At 40.2% G+C, this 17,905-nt stretch overlaps 2 protein-coding genes across 2 annotated transcripts; both read right to left on the reverse strand.

Moving 5' to 3' along the window:
• Positions 1-1,453: 1,453 nt before the first annotated feature.
• Positions 1,454-2,885, reverse strand: brcc3 (BRCA1/BRCA2-containing complex, subunit 3). Its single transcript, XM_031277422.2, has 2 exons — positions 1,973-2,885; positions 1,454-1,851 (listed from the first exon to the last, which is right to left on the reverse strand). Exons 1-2 carry the CDS (start codon positions 2,743-2,745, stop codon positions 1,839-1,841), a joined length of 786 nt encoding a protein of 261 aa, XP_031133282.1. The 5' UTR covers positions 2,746-2,885; the 3' UTR covers positions 1,454-1,838.
• A 3,664-nt stretch (positions 2,886-6,549) lies between these two features.
• LOC116034723 (E3 ubiquitin/ISG15 ligase TRIM25-like) lies at positions 6,550-8,691 on the reverse strand. The gene has a single exon (XM_031277418.2). The coding sequence runs from the start codon at positions 8,468-8,470 to the stop codon at positions 6,803-6,805; it is 1,668 nt and encodes a 555-aa protein (XP_031133278.1). The 5' UTR covers positions 8,471-8,691; the 3' UTR covers positions 6,550-6,802.
• Between the last annotated feature and the right edge of the window lie 9,214 nt (positions 8,692-17,905).

Consider the following 17,905-nt stretch of genomic DNA (forward strand, 5'->3'; position numbering starts at 1 on the left):
TTTATTCACGACAGCTATCAGAGATAATCATAACCTCTGTAAGTCAAATTGAATTTAAAATGTGTAGGCCATTATGACTGCGTTTTTGGATTTGCCTTGGTAAAATTTAGCACTGCTGGACTAATGAATGTGCCCTAAAACTGTTACCAAATATGAAAACAGAAATTTTAAAAGAAATATGTTTCAGTAAGTATTACAACTAGAGATGGTCCGATACCATTTTTTACTTCCCGATACTGATTCTGATACCTGAACTTGCGTATCGGCCGATACCGAGTACTGATCCGATACCAGCATGTCATATATTTTATTATGTTTTAACAACTGTATACTACTATCCCTGTATGGATGTGATATTATTTCTATATCTTTGTTGTCGGTCTGGCTCAGGTTAAACTCTTTGAGCAAACATGAGCAAACACAAACAATGAACGCCACATAACTTTCTTTTTTTATCCAGTTTGAGAGTCAGTTATAACGGAAAAAGAACATAAATAAACTACTTTAATGTAGATTTTCTTTAGGGCTTTATTATGTGGTATCGGATCGGTGCATAAACTCCTGTACTTCCCGATAGCGATACCAGCGTTTAACGCAGCATCGGAGCCGATACGGATACTGGTGTCGGTATCGGAACATTTCTAATTACAACCTCACTGTTTCAAACTAAAGTGAAGTGACAGCGGAGTCTGTTTATCTCTGGGTCCCAGTGAAGTAACACAAAAGGTTTTTTATTTTACAGTAGGTGGATGCAGAGAAAAACACCACGCTACTCACACCTGAATAATGCTCCTCAGGCTTTCCAAATCTGGGATAAGACAAGACACAAGAAAAAGACAAAGCAAACAGAAGAACAGAAGCCAACCAATGGCATTAGAGATGTTACAGTAGCTGTTAAACAGCAACCCCCCACACACCCTTTACATCCAATAACCCTCATTTACAGTACGCTACAATAACACTTTGCTAGTCCAAAGGCACTTTCTCGTTCTCACTTGTCCCTCAGTGGGCTTAGCTGGCTCTGATTCAGAGTGATTATAGTGTGGGACGGAGGCTCTAAATGTACCCAACTGTAGCTTTGAATGTTTTTGCCCATTTACCCCAAATAATGAATGTTTTACACCATCAGTTTTCCCTCCAGGTAGTTTCCATTAAAAGGTACATGAAAGCTAACATCTTCCATTACATTATGTAAAACAACCACATGAAAATATCTTGTTGGTATACGTGCAGTTTAGTGTCCCAAATTCCCCGTAACGTAACCCCATTTGTACAGGTCCTGTCCCCTGACCAATCGACTATCCTAACCTCAACCACTCGAGGTCAATTGCCTAACCCCAACCAATCGAGCTGCTTCGTGGGGCGGGTCTTGGCGTGGCCATAGTGGGATTTGGGACACTAAACTGCACGTAAACCGTAAGCATCATTGTTCATTCATCATTTTTTTTGTTGGTTTTTAACAACATGAACCTTTGAACTTCTTAAATAATTAAGTTTAATTTTGTCTCATCATAAAAGAGCTGTACAAAACCTTTGCAGAAAAAAAAATAATGGTTGACTTATTTTAAATCAGGAATTACCTGTAATCAAAACTACAAATCCGACATTACAGACTTTAGAAACCAGCTCCAGGGACTATAGAGCTGAAACTATTAGTTGATTCATTGATTAGCTGATTGACAGAAAAACTATCTGCAACAATTAGGTGATGAATACATTTTTCAAAAGAATTTTCAAAGCAAAAATCACCAAAAACCTCCTGTTTCCAGCTTCTTTGAATGTGAGGATTTTTATTTCTGTTTTATATCGTTGTCAATTTAGCATCTTTGTTTCTGGGCTTATGGTTGAACAAAACCAACCCTGCCTGGAAGGTAGAACAGATCATTTCCCCCCTGTCCAACACCAGCAACAGAACTAATAGTGCTCTCCAAACTGTCCCCCCACGTCTGTGTCCTCCCGGGCGGCTCACACAGCCAGCTCCTGCAGCAGCCTCTCCTTTTCCCGCTGCAGCTCCACGATGCTCTGCTTGTTCTGCTCCAGCCTGTCCTCCAGCCACTGCAGCAGCGGCCCGCTCACCGCCGACATCTGGCTGCACAGGTTCTTGGTGAACACCGAGCCGTTGTGGATCTTGGTAACGGGGTCCAGGTGCGCCAGGCTGTGGATCTTGCGGTAAGTGTCCTGCTCCTCCTGACACAGGATCCGCGGCAGCTCCACGGCCGACTCCAGGCACACCTTACCGATGGCTTCGCGGGGCACGACGTGGACGGGTATCTCCACGCGCTCGTACTCGGATCCCTTCTGCGCCTGCACTGACTGGAAGCAGGTGTACAGCACCCGGCCCGTCTTGGTGTTCTTGTCCTCTATGAAACAGGAAAAAATGAGGCCCACAAAGCACTGGTCCAGCATCTGGTACATGGCCTGGGTCCTCACGTCGACGTGGGAGGGCCACACGGTGATGTGCGGGTGGGAGTGGTACCAGCCGACCACCCGCAACGGCCTGCCGGTTATGTCGGCCAGCCTCTCCGCCTCCGTGGAGGCCGCGGACAGCTGCTCAGGGGAGATCTCCACCCGGTCCTTCCTCTTGTCCGAGCGGCGGAGGATGATGACCGAGTAAATATGGACGATACGGGTGACTTCCACTTCTCCGATGCACAAACCCATCACCTCTTCTTTTTCTGTGCTCAACGCGTGATTCATACACACCAGAAAGGCGTCTGACTCCAGGTGAACGGCGCTCACCGCCATACTGTTTTACAAATGAAGTTGTCTAGGTGCGAAACACAAAAACATAAACATAAACAGGAGCAGCAGCTTCACTTCCGTGTTCAGAAGTGCTGCACACAAACATTCCGTGTTGTTGCAGCCGGGCTCTTCCATCGACTGAAGGTTCCGCTTATTTTGAAAGCGTTGTAAAAAAAAAAAAAAAAAAAAAAAAAGTTGACAGGCCTAACATATTTTTAATCGATGCGAATGTTGATTCAGCCTGTGTCTCCATGTTATTTGTATTTTAAACATGTAAATCATGAGGTTATTTGGGTGATATAGGTTCTGTCCGAATCCACTGTTATTCGAATATAATAAATGAATGCTTATCAAAATAATAGGCTACATTACAAATGTACAAATGTCAAATCATGCATTCAAACGGCAAAATGTAGCCTACTTGAGTAACACAAGTAAAAGTCCTCATTAGGCAGCACAATAACCAATGCCAGTGTCATATTATTAATGCTATTATGATTGTTATTAATAAAGTAAAGCATTAAAATGGACATTTTAATGTAGTCAGTTCAGCCACTGTTGAGTAGTATAGCCTACATAGGCTACTTATAGTGTGTCGTATGTACAATCTACTGTCTAAGCTGTCAAATTAATATTTTGAAAAGAATGCTATATTTGCCTCTGTATGCAACACTTGAAATGCAACGATGCATCTGTAACGTATTCCCTTATTGTAAATTAATGATTTTCATTCATCGCAACTATATGACCTCCCGGTAACGCTAACTCAGTAATCTACAGTGGGCAATAAGAAAAGACCTTTACAACCATTGTTTTATATCTATGTTTACAACAGCAGGTGTGGTAAAAACACTGCTGCTTTTTTTCCAAAGTGGCCACTAGAATCAACACAAACTGAAAGTTACATATAGCCACTTTAAGTACAAAAAAACATCCATTTAGGTTGTCAATGTTTTTAGAGTGCGATCAAATAGTAAACATCATGATCAAGGAAGCCAAATGGACAATATAAAGTTTATTTGCAAAGTGATTTTCATCACGATTACATTGATCATAAACCAGGTTTATATAAAAACAAAATCACAAAAATATTAGTTCAATCAAAAGTGAAAGTACAATACATCAGATATATCATGACATCGTGTGACTTGTCTTGTGTATTAAGCATAGACTGTATATAAGAATGGACCAACAGATCCGCAGAGACGGAGAGTGTAGGTATATGTAAGGAGATAACATAGGCACAGGCTAATTATTGCTAACTAAAATGCTAGTTAACATTAGTAATTAAACTTAAACAGCTATTGTAAGTCAAAACTGCCTGAGAGCTTCTCCTGTACTAGACGGTAATTCCTCTACTATGAGACAGTAAGTCGTGTGGTTATGACACAATCGTTAGCCTTTTACAAAAACGTCTGCTATGGAGCCATAACGTGAGATACAAGGTAATGGAGACTTTTATACATTGTCGTGTTTCTTTAGAAATAAACAATGGACAAATAGAGTCTTTAAACGCTTCAGATGTAAAGTTATTCGCTGTCAAAGTGACGTCAAAATGAATGGCAGTCAATGGGATGCTAACGGGGGGTGAGTGCTTGTTAGCATCAAAATGGCGCCATAGGAGGTTCGGGTTGTGAGGAGAAGCTTACCCCCTTGGTATTAAGGCCAGAGTTACTTCCTGTGCACACTAAACAACTGATAAAGGTGTATGGATGAACATTGAAACGGCTTGTATTTTATATTTTTAATTAATGTGTTTTTAAATTAAAGCTCTGTTGAAACTACAATTACTTGGATGCATAAATGAATCTTCATAGACATAATACATCAGATAAAATAAAGGAACACAATAGGTAAGGGTGCAATTTCTAATATAATTTATATACAAAATAGTGCAATAAGTGCACTGGCTTTGCTCTGCCCTTCAGCTACAGTATATATTTTGTACCTAAGGCTACTACTTTTGGAATGTAGTAAAGAAGAATGTATTGAAAGACAGCAACTCTGAACTCTGAATTGATTGGAGTAAAGATTAGAGTATAGTATAGTGAGTTTCTGCAAACATACGAATAAATCACATCTAACTGTGTCTTGGATGACTGTAAATGCAACCATAAATCAATTGGTGATTTTTCCCCCCTTCATAATAAAATGTACTGGAACTAAACATTACTCATTATATATTTGATAAGCATACACATGGTAGAGAAAGACAGCAACCAGATAGTTTCTAACCCTTCACATAAATCCAATGGGCCATATTTTGGCTTCCCAAAAGAAGAAGAGCAGCTGCAGTAAACAGTGCTTACTGTCTGTTGACACATAATGGTTATACAACCCTGACATAGTCAGATCGAATCCGAAATAAAAAGCAATGCCTGTTCTTAATCATCGTCGTGAGGCGAGCTGAATCACTGTGGTTATTATAGTAAACTCAAACTAAATAATCAGTGAACAATATTGTTAGTAAACTGAAACTAAATACAAACTAAAACCTTTAAAATAAACTCAAACTAAACTGAAACTATATGGTCTAGTTAAAAACTCATAACATAACTAACTAGTTTTAGTTTTTTAGCTATAATGGTTCACTACTTAAAAAGGAGACAGCATGATTTTCGGTCAACTCTCGTGACATTAAACCACAGAAATTGAACAGACTTGACACTTGCTGTGTAGCACATCATCGCACAAAAGTAGCCCAAAGATGAAACATTATGGCTATTTTCCAACCATGTATTATATGTAGCTACATACTTCTGAGACCTTATACATAATCTGGCCCATACAAAAACTACTTTAAACTTTTCTGAAAAACTGAAACTAAACTTAACTTAAACTAGCAAACGCACTCTGAAAACTAACTAAAACTAAAATGAAATCAAAAAGTCCAAAATAAATTGAAAATTCAAAACTTGCATAGCCGTGGACTCACTGCCTCCCAGTGTTGTAGTCAAGTCACCAGCTGTCGAGTCTGAGTCAAGTCTCGAGTCCCTAGTGTTCCATTCCAAGTCTGAGTCACCAAAGAAGAGTCCAAGTCGAGTCCGAGTCGTGTCACCATTACCTGAGTTTGAGTCAGAGAAAAGTGACCCAAGCTGGACTCGAGAACTCCAACACTGCCTACTACACACAAAAGTAGTCAGAAACTTCATACTTCATCCAACTTCTGAATCCTATTTCATGAATTCTTGAGTCTGAGTCTAAGTCAGAATCACCAAAGAAGAGTCAGAGTCCGAGTTGAGTCACCATTACCTGGGTTGAAGTCAGAAAATAGCTTTAGCCCAGGACTCGAGTCCGAGTACTCCGTCATGGCCTACTACACACAAAAGTAGTCAGAAACTTCATCCAACTTCCGAGTCCTATTTCATGAATGCTCGAGTTCAAGTTTAAGTTTAAAGGTGCCCTGCCACACAAAACCATTTTTACTTTTTTTGAAATATGTTTGGCCCATATGTGTTTGTGTTATGTTGTGAATATGAAAATGAACTGCTACCTCCTCTGTCAGTGCTAGCCACTGAATAGAAATAAGTGGAAATCAGGCCAATTACAAAAGCTGGTCAGTCTGACGTGGTGTTGCCTGAGCTCATTACTATTAATGAGCTCGCCCAGTTACGCTGGGTAAAGGATGCTGATAGCCAGGCTCTCATTGGCTAGAAGTTAGCCAATCAGAGTCAAGCAGCTTAGCTCGTTGAATATTAATGAGAACTGGCACAAATCTTCCTGCAGGCTTTCTATACCAAGCTAGAATGGCTTGAAACAATGTAACCGAGGCATTTTTTTTCACAAAAAAATGTTACAGAGTCCATGGTAGAACTTCAGACATTACTACAAAGTAATGAAATACGTGTGGCAGGGCACCTTTAAGTTTATTATAAGGATCTCCAATAGCTGACACCTAGACGACCAGCTAGTCTTCCTGGAGTCCAAAACATAAAATCCAATGATCGAAGTCATCAGTGTGCGAAGGTCAAGTCGAGTCACAAGTCCAGAGAATAGCAACTTGAGTCAGACTCAAGTCCAGGACTTGAGTACTCCATCACTGCTGCCTCCTAACTTCTATCTACTCAAGCTTAGAGAACAAAGCAGCACAACCATTACTATATGTAGCAAAAACACCCAGTGCTGGATAGAGCGGCTGAGTGAATGTGGTCTGGACTCTGTGGAGGAGAGTCATGGTTTTAGAGACGCTGTAGAAGGACAGAACACCTCCCCTGTGATCCAGGTACACTCCTACTCTGGAGGACTGAGGGCCTGAGATAATAGTGGTAATACTGTTATGTCTGAACTCATACCTGTTTTTGAAACACTCTAATGCCCAACACTTTTCATCATTTCCGAAACCACTTTTGTACCCTGTTCTGCTGATATCCCTGTATGCGACTGCTACTGAAACTTCATATTTGCTCCTCTCCACCTCCCAGTAATGACGTCCGCTCAGACTCTCTCCACTCAGAACTTGAAACATGTCAGTAAATCTGTCTGGATGACTAGGATACACCTGTTTTCCACTCATCACTGCTGCTTTTGTGTCCCCTTCAGATAACAACAACCGTGCGTTTGCTGTGTTTGGATCCAGTCTGGTTTGATGTGAATATTGTAAGAATTCAGCTCGGGTTTTTGGCTCCGCCTGTGGCAGTAAAACATCTGCTTCAGGCTCGGATATCTTGGTCCACACGTCGCTCAGAATGTCCTGTAGTTTATCTCTGACTTCCGACACAGCTGTGGTCACATCCTCAAAGTATTGCATAGGGCAGTTAATGCTGGGCGAGTCTGTAGTTTTCCTAAGACATGACAGCGAGGGGTACTTCTGTAGAAACTCTGTGTGGTCCTTTCTGTGCGAGAGCTGCTCCAGCGCAGCGTCTTTCCTCCTCAGTTCGGTGATCTCCTGCTGCAGCTTCTCCTGAAGCTCTTTGACTCGACTCACTTTAGTTTTCTGACGACATCTGATCTGCTGCGTCACATCTGAGCTTCTTTTCTCAATGAGACAGATGAGATCTGTGAAGATCGTCTCGCTGTCCTCCACAGCTTCATCAGCAGAGTGATTGATGGCCTCCACCTCCTGCTGAAGCAGCTTCACTTCTTTCTTTCTGTTCTGGATTCTCTGCTGGATCTTTTGCCGACTCGTTCCGAGCTCTCCCTGCTTCTCAGTCCTTTCTGTTAAAGCCAAGACCGTGTCGTGGCCTTCATGTTCATCCAAGGAGCAGTGAATACATATACATTGCTGATCAGTACGGCAGAAAATCTTCATCACCTCATTGTGACGAATACAGATGTTCTCCTGGAGCTTCTTGGAGGGGTTGACCAGCTTGTGTTTTCCAAAGGCAGAAGATTCATAGTGAGGCTGGAGGTGCTGCTCACAGTAAGAGACCAAACACTGCAGACAGGACTTGAGAGCTTTCAGCTTTCTCCCAGTGCAGAAATCACATGCCACATCTTCAGGTCCGGCATAGCAGTGATCAGCCGGAGCAGTTTGGAGTCCTGTCTTCTTCAGTTCCTCCACTAAATCTGCCAACATGGTGTTTTTCACCAGGGCAGGCCTCGGTATAAGGAGCTGTCTGCACTGAGGACAGCTGTAGATTTCCTTCTGATCCTCTTCATCCCAGTGGCTTTTAATACAGCTCATACAGTAGCTGTGTCCACAGGGAATAGTCACTGGCTCCTTCAGTAGATCCAGACAGATGGAACAGCAAAGTTTTTTCCGATCCATTAGGGTTTGTTGCTGCGCCATTTACCCTCGAAGAGACGGTGAATGTGAAATAGTTTCACTTTCTCATACAAGACAAAAACTGAGAACTGATCCAAACGCTTACTGTAGTTCCCTTTCTTCATGTTTGCTTGCTGATCTGCAGTGAATGGGGATTCCCTTTACCACATGATGGCTACACTCATTGTACACTGGTAGATCTGCGAAAGAGGCAGGGAGCAGGAAATATCTGGACTAAATGGGACTGGCTGTCCTGGACAGCAGGAAGAGGAGGGAGGGGTTATTACACTCCGATTCATTCCAGGAAGAGGAGGCGTTTCAGTGAGGCAGCATGTCTGTTTGCATGAAGGTTTATATGTTGACTCAATCCTCTCAGCGTTTACAACACTTTTGGTCTGTTTGGAGAAGGACTCTGTTCAAGTTTCCTCGATTGCTTCATCACCTCACTCAGAACCTTTTCATGTCAGCCTTCAGTGCTGACCAAAATTCATGAAATGTGTTCCACACACTCATCTTTTATTAACTTGACATGCATGTAGAAGATATGTTAAAGTGGTGCAATATAAATAACTCAATGGGTTGTAAACAAAATGTAGTTAACCTCATTGACCTCATTGTCCATTGTAAATGTGTCTGTGTTGCCTTTGCTTTAGTGAATGATTTACTTATTAGAGCGCAAGGACTGTAACAGTGGATGCCGATTGACCAGTCAGAGTGCACCTTATCCCACTTTGTTTGTGTCTGTTTTAATGTATGAAAGGCATCTTCCTTGCAGCCTGTCAGCCAATGGGTTTACATGTTGGAGCTATTTACAGGCTTATTTTTCATGTCTGTCTTTCACCACCAGGCGTCCCCCTTGGCTTGATATCCATTCAGTGCCACCAGTTTTAGTCCTCGTCTGTTTGTTCAGCTCATCTTTGCAGCTCATTTTCTTCCTTTCTGTTATGTGTCTTGTTACCTTGTACCTGTTTGTTTAATTCCATTGTTCATTTACTTTAACAGACTATTGTATTCCCATAGTGCACAGCACAACGATCAACTGGACAACATTACATTAGAGTTTCACTATTGATATTCCATCATCTACATCTACAGCTAACATTGAAGCAGGGCTCAGCGACTGGGAATCCATTTATTCAGTATCTGAGACGTTTTATTTTGTTAACTCGGTACAATTGAGCATAAGGTCACCAATGGTGACCGATTAACTTCTTTGGGGAATGCCTCACCTAAAATCACTTAATGCAAATCTAAATAGTAATATTACTATTTCTATGTGCGTTAATTCATAAGGAGTGAGAAAGGGGAAGCTGTGAAATCTCATTATTTTTGCCTGTCTTACTTGAGCCTGTCCCTTTACTTGCATTCATGCCTAGTTGGGAATAATAGGATGGGATCAACTTATGACTTTACTTTATGGGAATCACACATTATTCCACTACACTCACTACGGCTTTGGGAAACAACAACAACAACCTTCGAGCTAGCAAGCTACACGCTGAAAATGGCAAGTTTTGAATGTATGTGTGGTGTTGCCAGACCTTACTACACAGCGCTGCAGAGATAGGTCTGGCAATGCGAGGCTAGGTCTGTACATATAAATTGCTACCCGTTTCAAAAAAGCCTCCCCACTGCTGCTGAGGCAGCCACTGGTGACTGGCTTCCCACAATCCATCTGAAATAGGCTTACTCTGACTGGGCAACAGTTCTTAATGGCAGGAAGATGATCCTTTCAGGAGTAGCCTGCAAATGTATTAGCCTTCCATTGGTTTCCACCTTGTCTCACACAAGTTTTTTTTTTTAAGTGTGCGGACATGCGCCCAATTCCAAAGTGAGCCCTGAGGACTAAGGACTAAAGACTCACAGACTGAATTGATCTCAGGTGCTAAGTGAGTGAGTGTGTGAGGCCACATGGGCTCAGATAGGTATAAATGGGATTGGGACAGAACTTCACAAGATCTCATGTTACCTTGGTGACGTTTAATAACAAAAGATGTTGCTGACACTTGTCGGTTTGGGAATTTTCATTTTAAGTTTGTTGCTTTCCACACGGCCAAGGCACAGGAGACGGCTGCCTGATTCCAAATTTTTTCAAACTCTTATTTTACAAGCTGGACAACAGGTTGGTCTGTGTTCCGTGGTCGTGTGTCGTGCTGTTGTTTCCCTTTGTAATTTCCGGATTTCCCTATGGTCTCCGCAGTAAACGTCACAACGCTTTGAACTGTGGGTAATTCCCTTTGGTGAAGTCTGCATCGATGCAGACTCACGGAAAGGGTTCGGTAAGTGTGTACTCAAACCCTCACTCCCTTTGAAATTCGACATTGGGACAACCCTAAGCCCTTACGAATTTCGCGAGAATGCGCACCAAAGTCCGTGAGTCTGTGAGTCCGGACTTTGGGATTGGGCCATTGACTATAAAGCTTCAGTTCAACCAAAGAATTCCACTCTTCTGAACTGGTTGCAGTTCCACCAGAGTTCCACTGAGGGTGCTCACAGGTGAGTGTAGAATGAATGGAGGTCTATGGAGCTATGCTACTCAATATCCACTTTTTCGCAGGATATAATTTTTTGTCTAGTAATTTCAATGTTGCATTTGAAAGGGGAGGCTAAGAAAATACACACTGCTGGGTGTTAGATTTTTTTAAAGTGGCTTTTTTGTTCAAAAAAGCCTTTTAAAATGTCAATGACGTCATACACATCGTACGGCCGGAGATACTGCTTTACGGCCAGGTCTGAGTCACTTCCTTTTTTCTCTCGAGGTATCGACAACACAGCTAACAGGTTAAACTCTCCCTGTCAATACACGTGCTAGAAAGAGGTTTGCTAATGTTTTAAAGACCACAGCGAAATATTCACTCTGACATTCTGGTTCCGCTTCGGATGGGAAGCGGGATCTCTGATCGTAATCAGTCCTTCACTGACCAATCAGCATTCATTAACAGAATGCTAGCGTGTTATAGGCAACAACGACTCAACCTGTAAGAAATCGAAAAGGACATAAGTACTCGTTCAACTTTTGACCTATAATCCATGTTGAACTTGCAAAAACTACAATAAAATTTAGCCGTCTAGCTCCATAGAGTCCCATTCATTTTGCACTGGCCTGCGATCACCCCCAGTGGAACTCTGGTGGAACTGCAACCAAATTCGGTACAATGGGGAGTGAACAGGCTCTCTGTAGACCGGCCCTGGTTCAACCAAGCCCAAAGTATGTAGGATATAAGACAAAAAGGCGTTTTTTGCAGGATATGTGAAAAGTGAAAGTAATAGCTATAAAAAATATGTTGTGGGGTGAAGTTGGATGTTACATTCAGGTTCTGTGACAGAAGTTGTAACTTTATTGTTTACAAAAATACAAAAAATACTTTTCTGTACTCTTGTCATCTACATTTGCAGTTTCTCCAGTTTTTTCTTTTGTTCAGTATCTTTCTGATTTTGATTTAACACAAGGCCCTAATATGACAGAGTCTCTATGTTTCCTGAATAATTAGACTCGAGAAACATGACACGCTGTAACCACTTTCATGTCTCCATGGCAACAGGTTGTGGTGGTATAATTTTGATCCTGAACGTGGCTTGACATCAGCACATGCATGATCAAATGTGAGTTCACTCAAGCATGCCTACATCATGCACGCATGCACGCACGCACACACACACACACACACACACACACACACACACACACACACACACACGTATAGTACAGACCAACACTATGTCAACTAATAGTCACAATTAGTTTGCTAGAAAGATGTGTGTATGTGTATTCAGTATTCAATAGTTGATAGAGCATTTGCTTTGGCAGCTCACGTTCGCAGAGGCGCTTGGTATCCATGACGACAAAGATGCTGCCAGTAACACTTAGTATTATTAAGTACGGTTTGAAATGAAAACTATTAGACATTTTTGAAATAAAACAGTCTATTAGGACTGCAACTAATGATTATTTTCATAGTCGATTAATTGTTCTCGATTAGTTGTTTGGTCTAAAAAATGTTGATCAGTGTTTTCCCAAAGTCCTCAAATGTCTTTTGTCCACAACTCAAAGATATTCAGTTTACTGTCACAGAGGAGTGAAAAAATTTGAAAATATTCACAATTAAGGAGCTGGAATCAGAGAATCAAACCGATTAATCGATTATTAAAATAGTTGGTGATTAATTTAATACTTGAAAAACGAATTGATTAATCGATTGATCCTTGCAGCTCTATGTAAGACTCTCCATTGTAGAAACAGAGCTAGATAGACACAACAGTTTTTCTCCCACAGCAAAATTAAGCCCATAGCAGTAACACATTCAGCCCAAGACAAATTTCTCCTATATGTCTCCTATAGAAGACAATTAAGGCATATATTATCTTATAAATACACAAAAAAAAAACACAAAGTGCTTTAAAAGATAAGGCTGGGGTTATCGCAACGTCTGACTTCCCCTTTTGTGGCTTTCAGCTCCGAGTTCATTACAGTAAATTAAACTGAAGACAAAAATGCGTCACCAATATAGTTTCATAAAAAAAGACAAAAACATTTAACCCTTGTGTTGTCTTCCCATCAACCTTGAAAAAAACACTTTTTTTTCGACATTTTTGACGCCGTTTGTTTTTGCTTTTTCCAAAGTTTTAAATTGTTAAATTTTTCTTCTACACATTTTCAGCGCTTATTTCTACGTCCCATATTTTCTGATATAAAACAAAAATTGAAAACGGGTCAATTTGACCCGAAGTCAACGCAAGGGTTAAGGTGTCTGAGGGAAGAAGGTGTGGGATGAGGTGTTGACTATAATAATAATGTAACAGCGGTAGCTGTAAAGGATTTTTCCCCCTCATTTGGCTCTCGTGGTTTGCTCTCTTGTTTCTTATTATTAAGTCTTGATATTTACTACCTCACCATTTGAAGGTGCACCATGAGTTTGTGCATGGTTTCAGCGTGATTTCATTTTTGTCTCAAATCGTAGGCATCTCTCCTTGATCCGCTAGCTGCCTGCCCCCTGAATACACTGTGAAAAAGCCCGGTCTCAGGAGACAACACAGGGGTCGTAAACCTCAAACAAACACTAGAGGCACAGGCTGTGCACCAAAATACAACAAACCACGTTCCAGCAAATCACCGACAAGATGGTTGGGGGAGGGGGTGGGGGAACTCTGCTCACTGTCTCACACCCCACCCCCCCCCATTATGTGCATGCACACCAACCCCCACCCCTTCCCCCAACCATCTTGTCGGTGATTGGCTGGAACGTGGTTTGTTGTATTTTGCTGCACAGCCTGTGCCTCTAGTGTTTGTTTGAGGTTTACGACCCCTGTGTTGTCTCCAGAGACCGGGCTTTTTCACAGTGTATTCAGGGGGCAGGCAGCTAGCGGATCAAGGAGAGATGCCTACGATTTGAGACAAAAATGAAATCGCGCTGAAACCATGCAGGAACTCATAGTGCACCTTTAAGTACTTAGAATCCACCAATTAATTACAACTGTGTGTTCTTGGATGCTGCTGTATTGTTGTTACTTTATGGAAAAGAAAATGGAAATATAATATTGATTTTATGAACCAGTGCGGACTGTACCCAATGTTGATCTGCAATATAGTGTTAAAAAAAAAGACTCGCAGACTCCTAAAACAGCTGGGCACTGTAGTTTCTTAGCTAAAGTTATTCAAACAGCACTGAATTGCATTTATTGGGGACTATTTTCAGCTGTGGATTAATACATATTTGGTGCTCTAGTGAGTATTTACAGCAGCAGGACAGTGTATGTAGGATTGAGTCAAAATAAACTACAGTGTGTGTGTGTTCAGGGTAATGAAGGAACTACCGTACTTTGTAGCTGTAGTGTGATTCTGCTTTGTGTACATTTTAATTCTACTACTGTTGCTTATGTCTATTCTTTACATACAGTATGCAACATTTACGGTGGACTGTATAAGACACACCACCAGGGCTTGGCGAGAATTGAGTGATTTATTAGTTGTTTTTTTGCCACTGTTATTCTTTCACATTTCAACGGCCATTTCCTTAGATTTCAGCTAAAAAATGTGGCTGCACATTACCGCAGTGAAGAGACTGGCTGAAACAAACAACCGATAAAAAGATGATGATTCAAAGAAAAGTAAAAGAAAATATTTTAACAGCAAGTGGACAGTGGGCGACAACGGCAAGGTTCGTGAGTCAGTAGAGAATAAATGTACCGCAGTGATTAAATGCTCATGCATTTCCTATATTTCACCTTTTATAAGGCAAAAAAGAAAGAAATTGGCAGGTAAAATGTCTGTGTGGCAAGTCTTTTTTAAAATCCACCTGCCACATGCTGGTGGCCAAACAGGTTAACTTCAGGCCCTGCAGACAACCTTCTGTGTTTATTTTTTAAATGTTATGGCACTCATTTTTAGCAAAAAAGGAACTGATGCAGCGCATCAGTTATTTAGCTTTAAAGTGCTCATATTATGCTCATTTTCAGATTCATACTTGTATTTAGAGGTTATATCAGAATAGGTTTACGTGGTTTAATTTTCAAAAAACACCATATATTTGTTGTACTGCACATTGCTGCAGCTCCTCTTTTCACCCTGTGTGTTGAGCTCTCTGTTTTAGCTACAGAGTGAGGCATCTCACTTCTGTTCCATCTTTGTTGGGAGTCGCACATGCTCAGTAGCTACGCGTGCCACGCTAGCAGCTAGGCGAGTGTTATAACGTGTGTTACAAAGTGACGCACATTTGTCTCTGAAGTAAAGGCTGGACTACAATAGAGCTGTTTGGAGCAGTTTGTGAACAGTGGTTTCTGTTGGAGATGGTAAGTCCCTTTGGGGTGGACTTTGGGCTTTTTCACTTTGTAAACCTATAACGTGCACAAAAAAGATATATAACACAATAAAGGAAAGGGAAAAAGCCAAAAAGCATAATATGAGCACTTTAAATTAAGGTAACTAAGGGAAGCCCAAGGACACTGCAGGTGTGAAGAAAGTGTACAGTAAATGTTGAGGTAATGAGTGAGCTACTGATGAGTAGAACATTTGACCTTTTTACACAAATTAAGGAGAGATAATGTATTCACTCAAAACGTGCCTGGTTTGCTCATCAGTGTGCTTTAAAAAAAATGTAACCTGTCAAAATGGGTCCGAGGTGATTTCCTGTTCCAGTGTTGGCAAATATCAAGCAGTGACAGGAAATGAAGCTGTTTCCTAGCAACCTTTTTCCAGTATATGGGTCTTTGGAGATTTACCTTGGCATCATGTTGCACAAATCAGATTTTATTCATCTTTTTTCGTCGTCGTCGTCTTACTGCGTTTTTGTGTAAACTTGCATTTAAACCTCAGTTTGGCAGACATTTTTATATTTCATGACAATATGAAAAAATATTTCATGAAGGTTTTTATTAATCTTTTCATAATGCATACTGGATCCATTTCAGCACGCATCTGCATATTTGACCATCTAATTCACCGTCTTGACTTTATTTTTATTTATTTTTTTTGTTGCTTTGAGTTAGAAAAAAATGTAATATCTGTGTTTTTAATATATCATCAAATTTGCTGAAAAAAAAGAGCATCACATTTTTTATTTTATTTTTTATTCTCTGCTTCAACATCCCAAAAAACCCATCTCTTTCTTTTCAATTCCAATCTTTTATTTAGTCACGTACAGTATCAGTATTGTTTGTGTTTCCACCTGTTGAACATTTAGGCCACAGTGAATGAGGAGGTAATTGGTCGGCGCTAGGACCCTGTTGGCTCACGTCTTTTCAGGTTACAGGTTTACACACACGATGCTGCCTTCACATGCTGCAGGAATGATCAGCTTTACATTTCGTATGTGTGGTGACTTCTAATTTTGTCAAAAAGTGTGAATTTTCTTAATAATCAACCAATATAAAACAAATCAGTGAGTGCATCTTAAAGAGGACAATGATTTCCAGGAGTTTTGAAAAGTCTACACTTGCAGGTGATGGCGGTTATGCTGCAAACAAGACCACATTACCAAATGACAGCATCGGTTATGCCATTCATTTTAATTTTATGACAGATTGTGTTTTATTTTTAAACAAACAACTCGAGAAAAAAAATGACAGGACATGACATGGGGGTAGGCTACATAGTTTTTTTTTTTTTCTTTTTTTTTTTTTTTTTTACAAAAAAGGCCCAGATTAAACAAAAACGCCAAATTAAATTCTGGTATAATGTATAACAGCTCTTCTGTTCACACTGTTAGCAATATAAGTAGCCTATAGTTTTAATTTCATGAACCGAAGCAGAAAGAAAAAAAGAGTAGCCTATTACTAGAGTATAGACTATATAGCCCTATAGTGTAGCCAACATTTATTAATAAATTTGGCTTTAATTAGGATTCAAATTAATCAGATAAAATCCATTTCAATTTAAAAATACAGCACTGACAGTCCACAAAATGTATGACATTCTCAAGAAACACAATTGTTTTTAAATGTAATTTAAATAATTTTTTTTAATGAATACAATTTTGAATAAACATATTTGTGGGGTAACCTACACTACTTTTCCCAGCAAATATTGGAAATAAAGTTATTCTTGTACAAAGTTGCATATACGTTAGAATGCATGAATTAGCCTACTCTGTTGTTCTTTTTATGTATTGTAGAAAAGCATATTTTACCTGGTTGGTCAATCGTCTGAGTCCAGCAAGGAAGAGGTCTATGCTAACGAATGTTATTTTAAAATCTGATTCGCCAGTAAAATAATTCAGAAATAAACAAAGAAACAAAGACTGACTTTTATATGGCACATATAGCGCATCACGATAGTTTCCAACATTTATGGCGGGAAAATTTGTGCTTGTAAAATAACACTTGAAACTTAGAACGTTACTTTAAAGGTCCAATGTTAGGGGTGGGAATCACCAGAGGCCTCACAATACGATATCATCACAATACTTATGTCACAATACAATATTATTGCGATTTTAAACATATTGCAATATTCTGCGATATATTGCAATTTATTACCTTTTTTCCAACTTCAAATTTTTCCCAATTTCAAATTATGTCCCCAAAAGAAAACTTTGTCAACATCTGTTTTTATCTAAAAAGATACATTTCTCTGTTTGTTCATCTCACTTCAATTTTATTGCTGCAAAATGGGATTGTTAGGCAGACAAACTGACCAACACATAATAAAAGATCCATACTTGGCGTCTGTGTATCGATACAGTATTGCCACGAAAAATATTGCGATACTATGCTGTATTGATTTTTTCCCCCACCCCAATGTGTGGGAATTTCTCCCATCTAGCGTTGAGATCATATATCACAATCAACTCTCTCGCGCCACGCAGTTCAAAGTACATATTACTACAGCTACTGTAGCCTTCACGCTTCAAAAAGCCGGTCTCTTGCTCTTTTCAATATCCTTTTTCTTTTTCTGGGCGAAGAAGAAGACTCCTGTTCCTGACATTTGGATTTTAAATACGTGTGGTCCTCCATGTTTTCCTTCTT

The sequence above is a fragment of the Sander lucioperca genome, chromosome 14 (genome assembly GCF_008315115.2).
Source record: "Sander lucioperca isolate FBNREF2018 chromosome 14, SLUC_FBN_1.2, whole genome shotgun sequence".
Lineage (NCBI taxonomy): Eukaryota > Metazoa > Chordata > Actinopteri > Perciformes > Percidae > Sander > Sander lucioperca.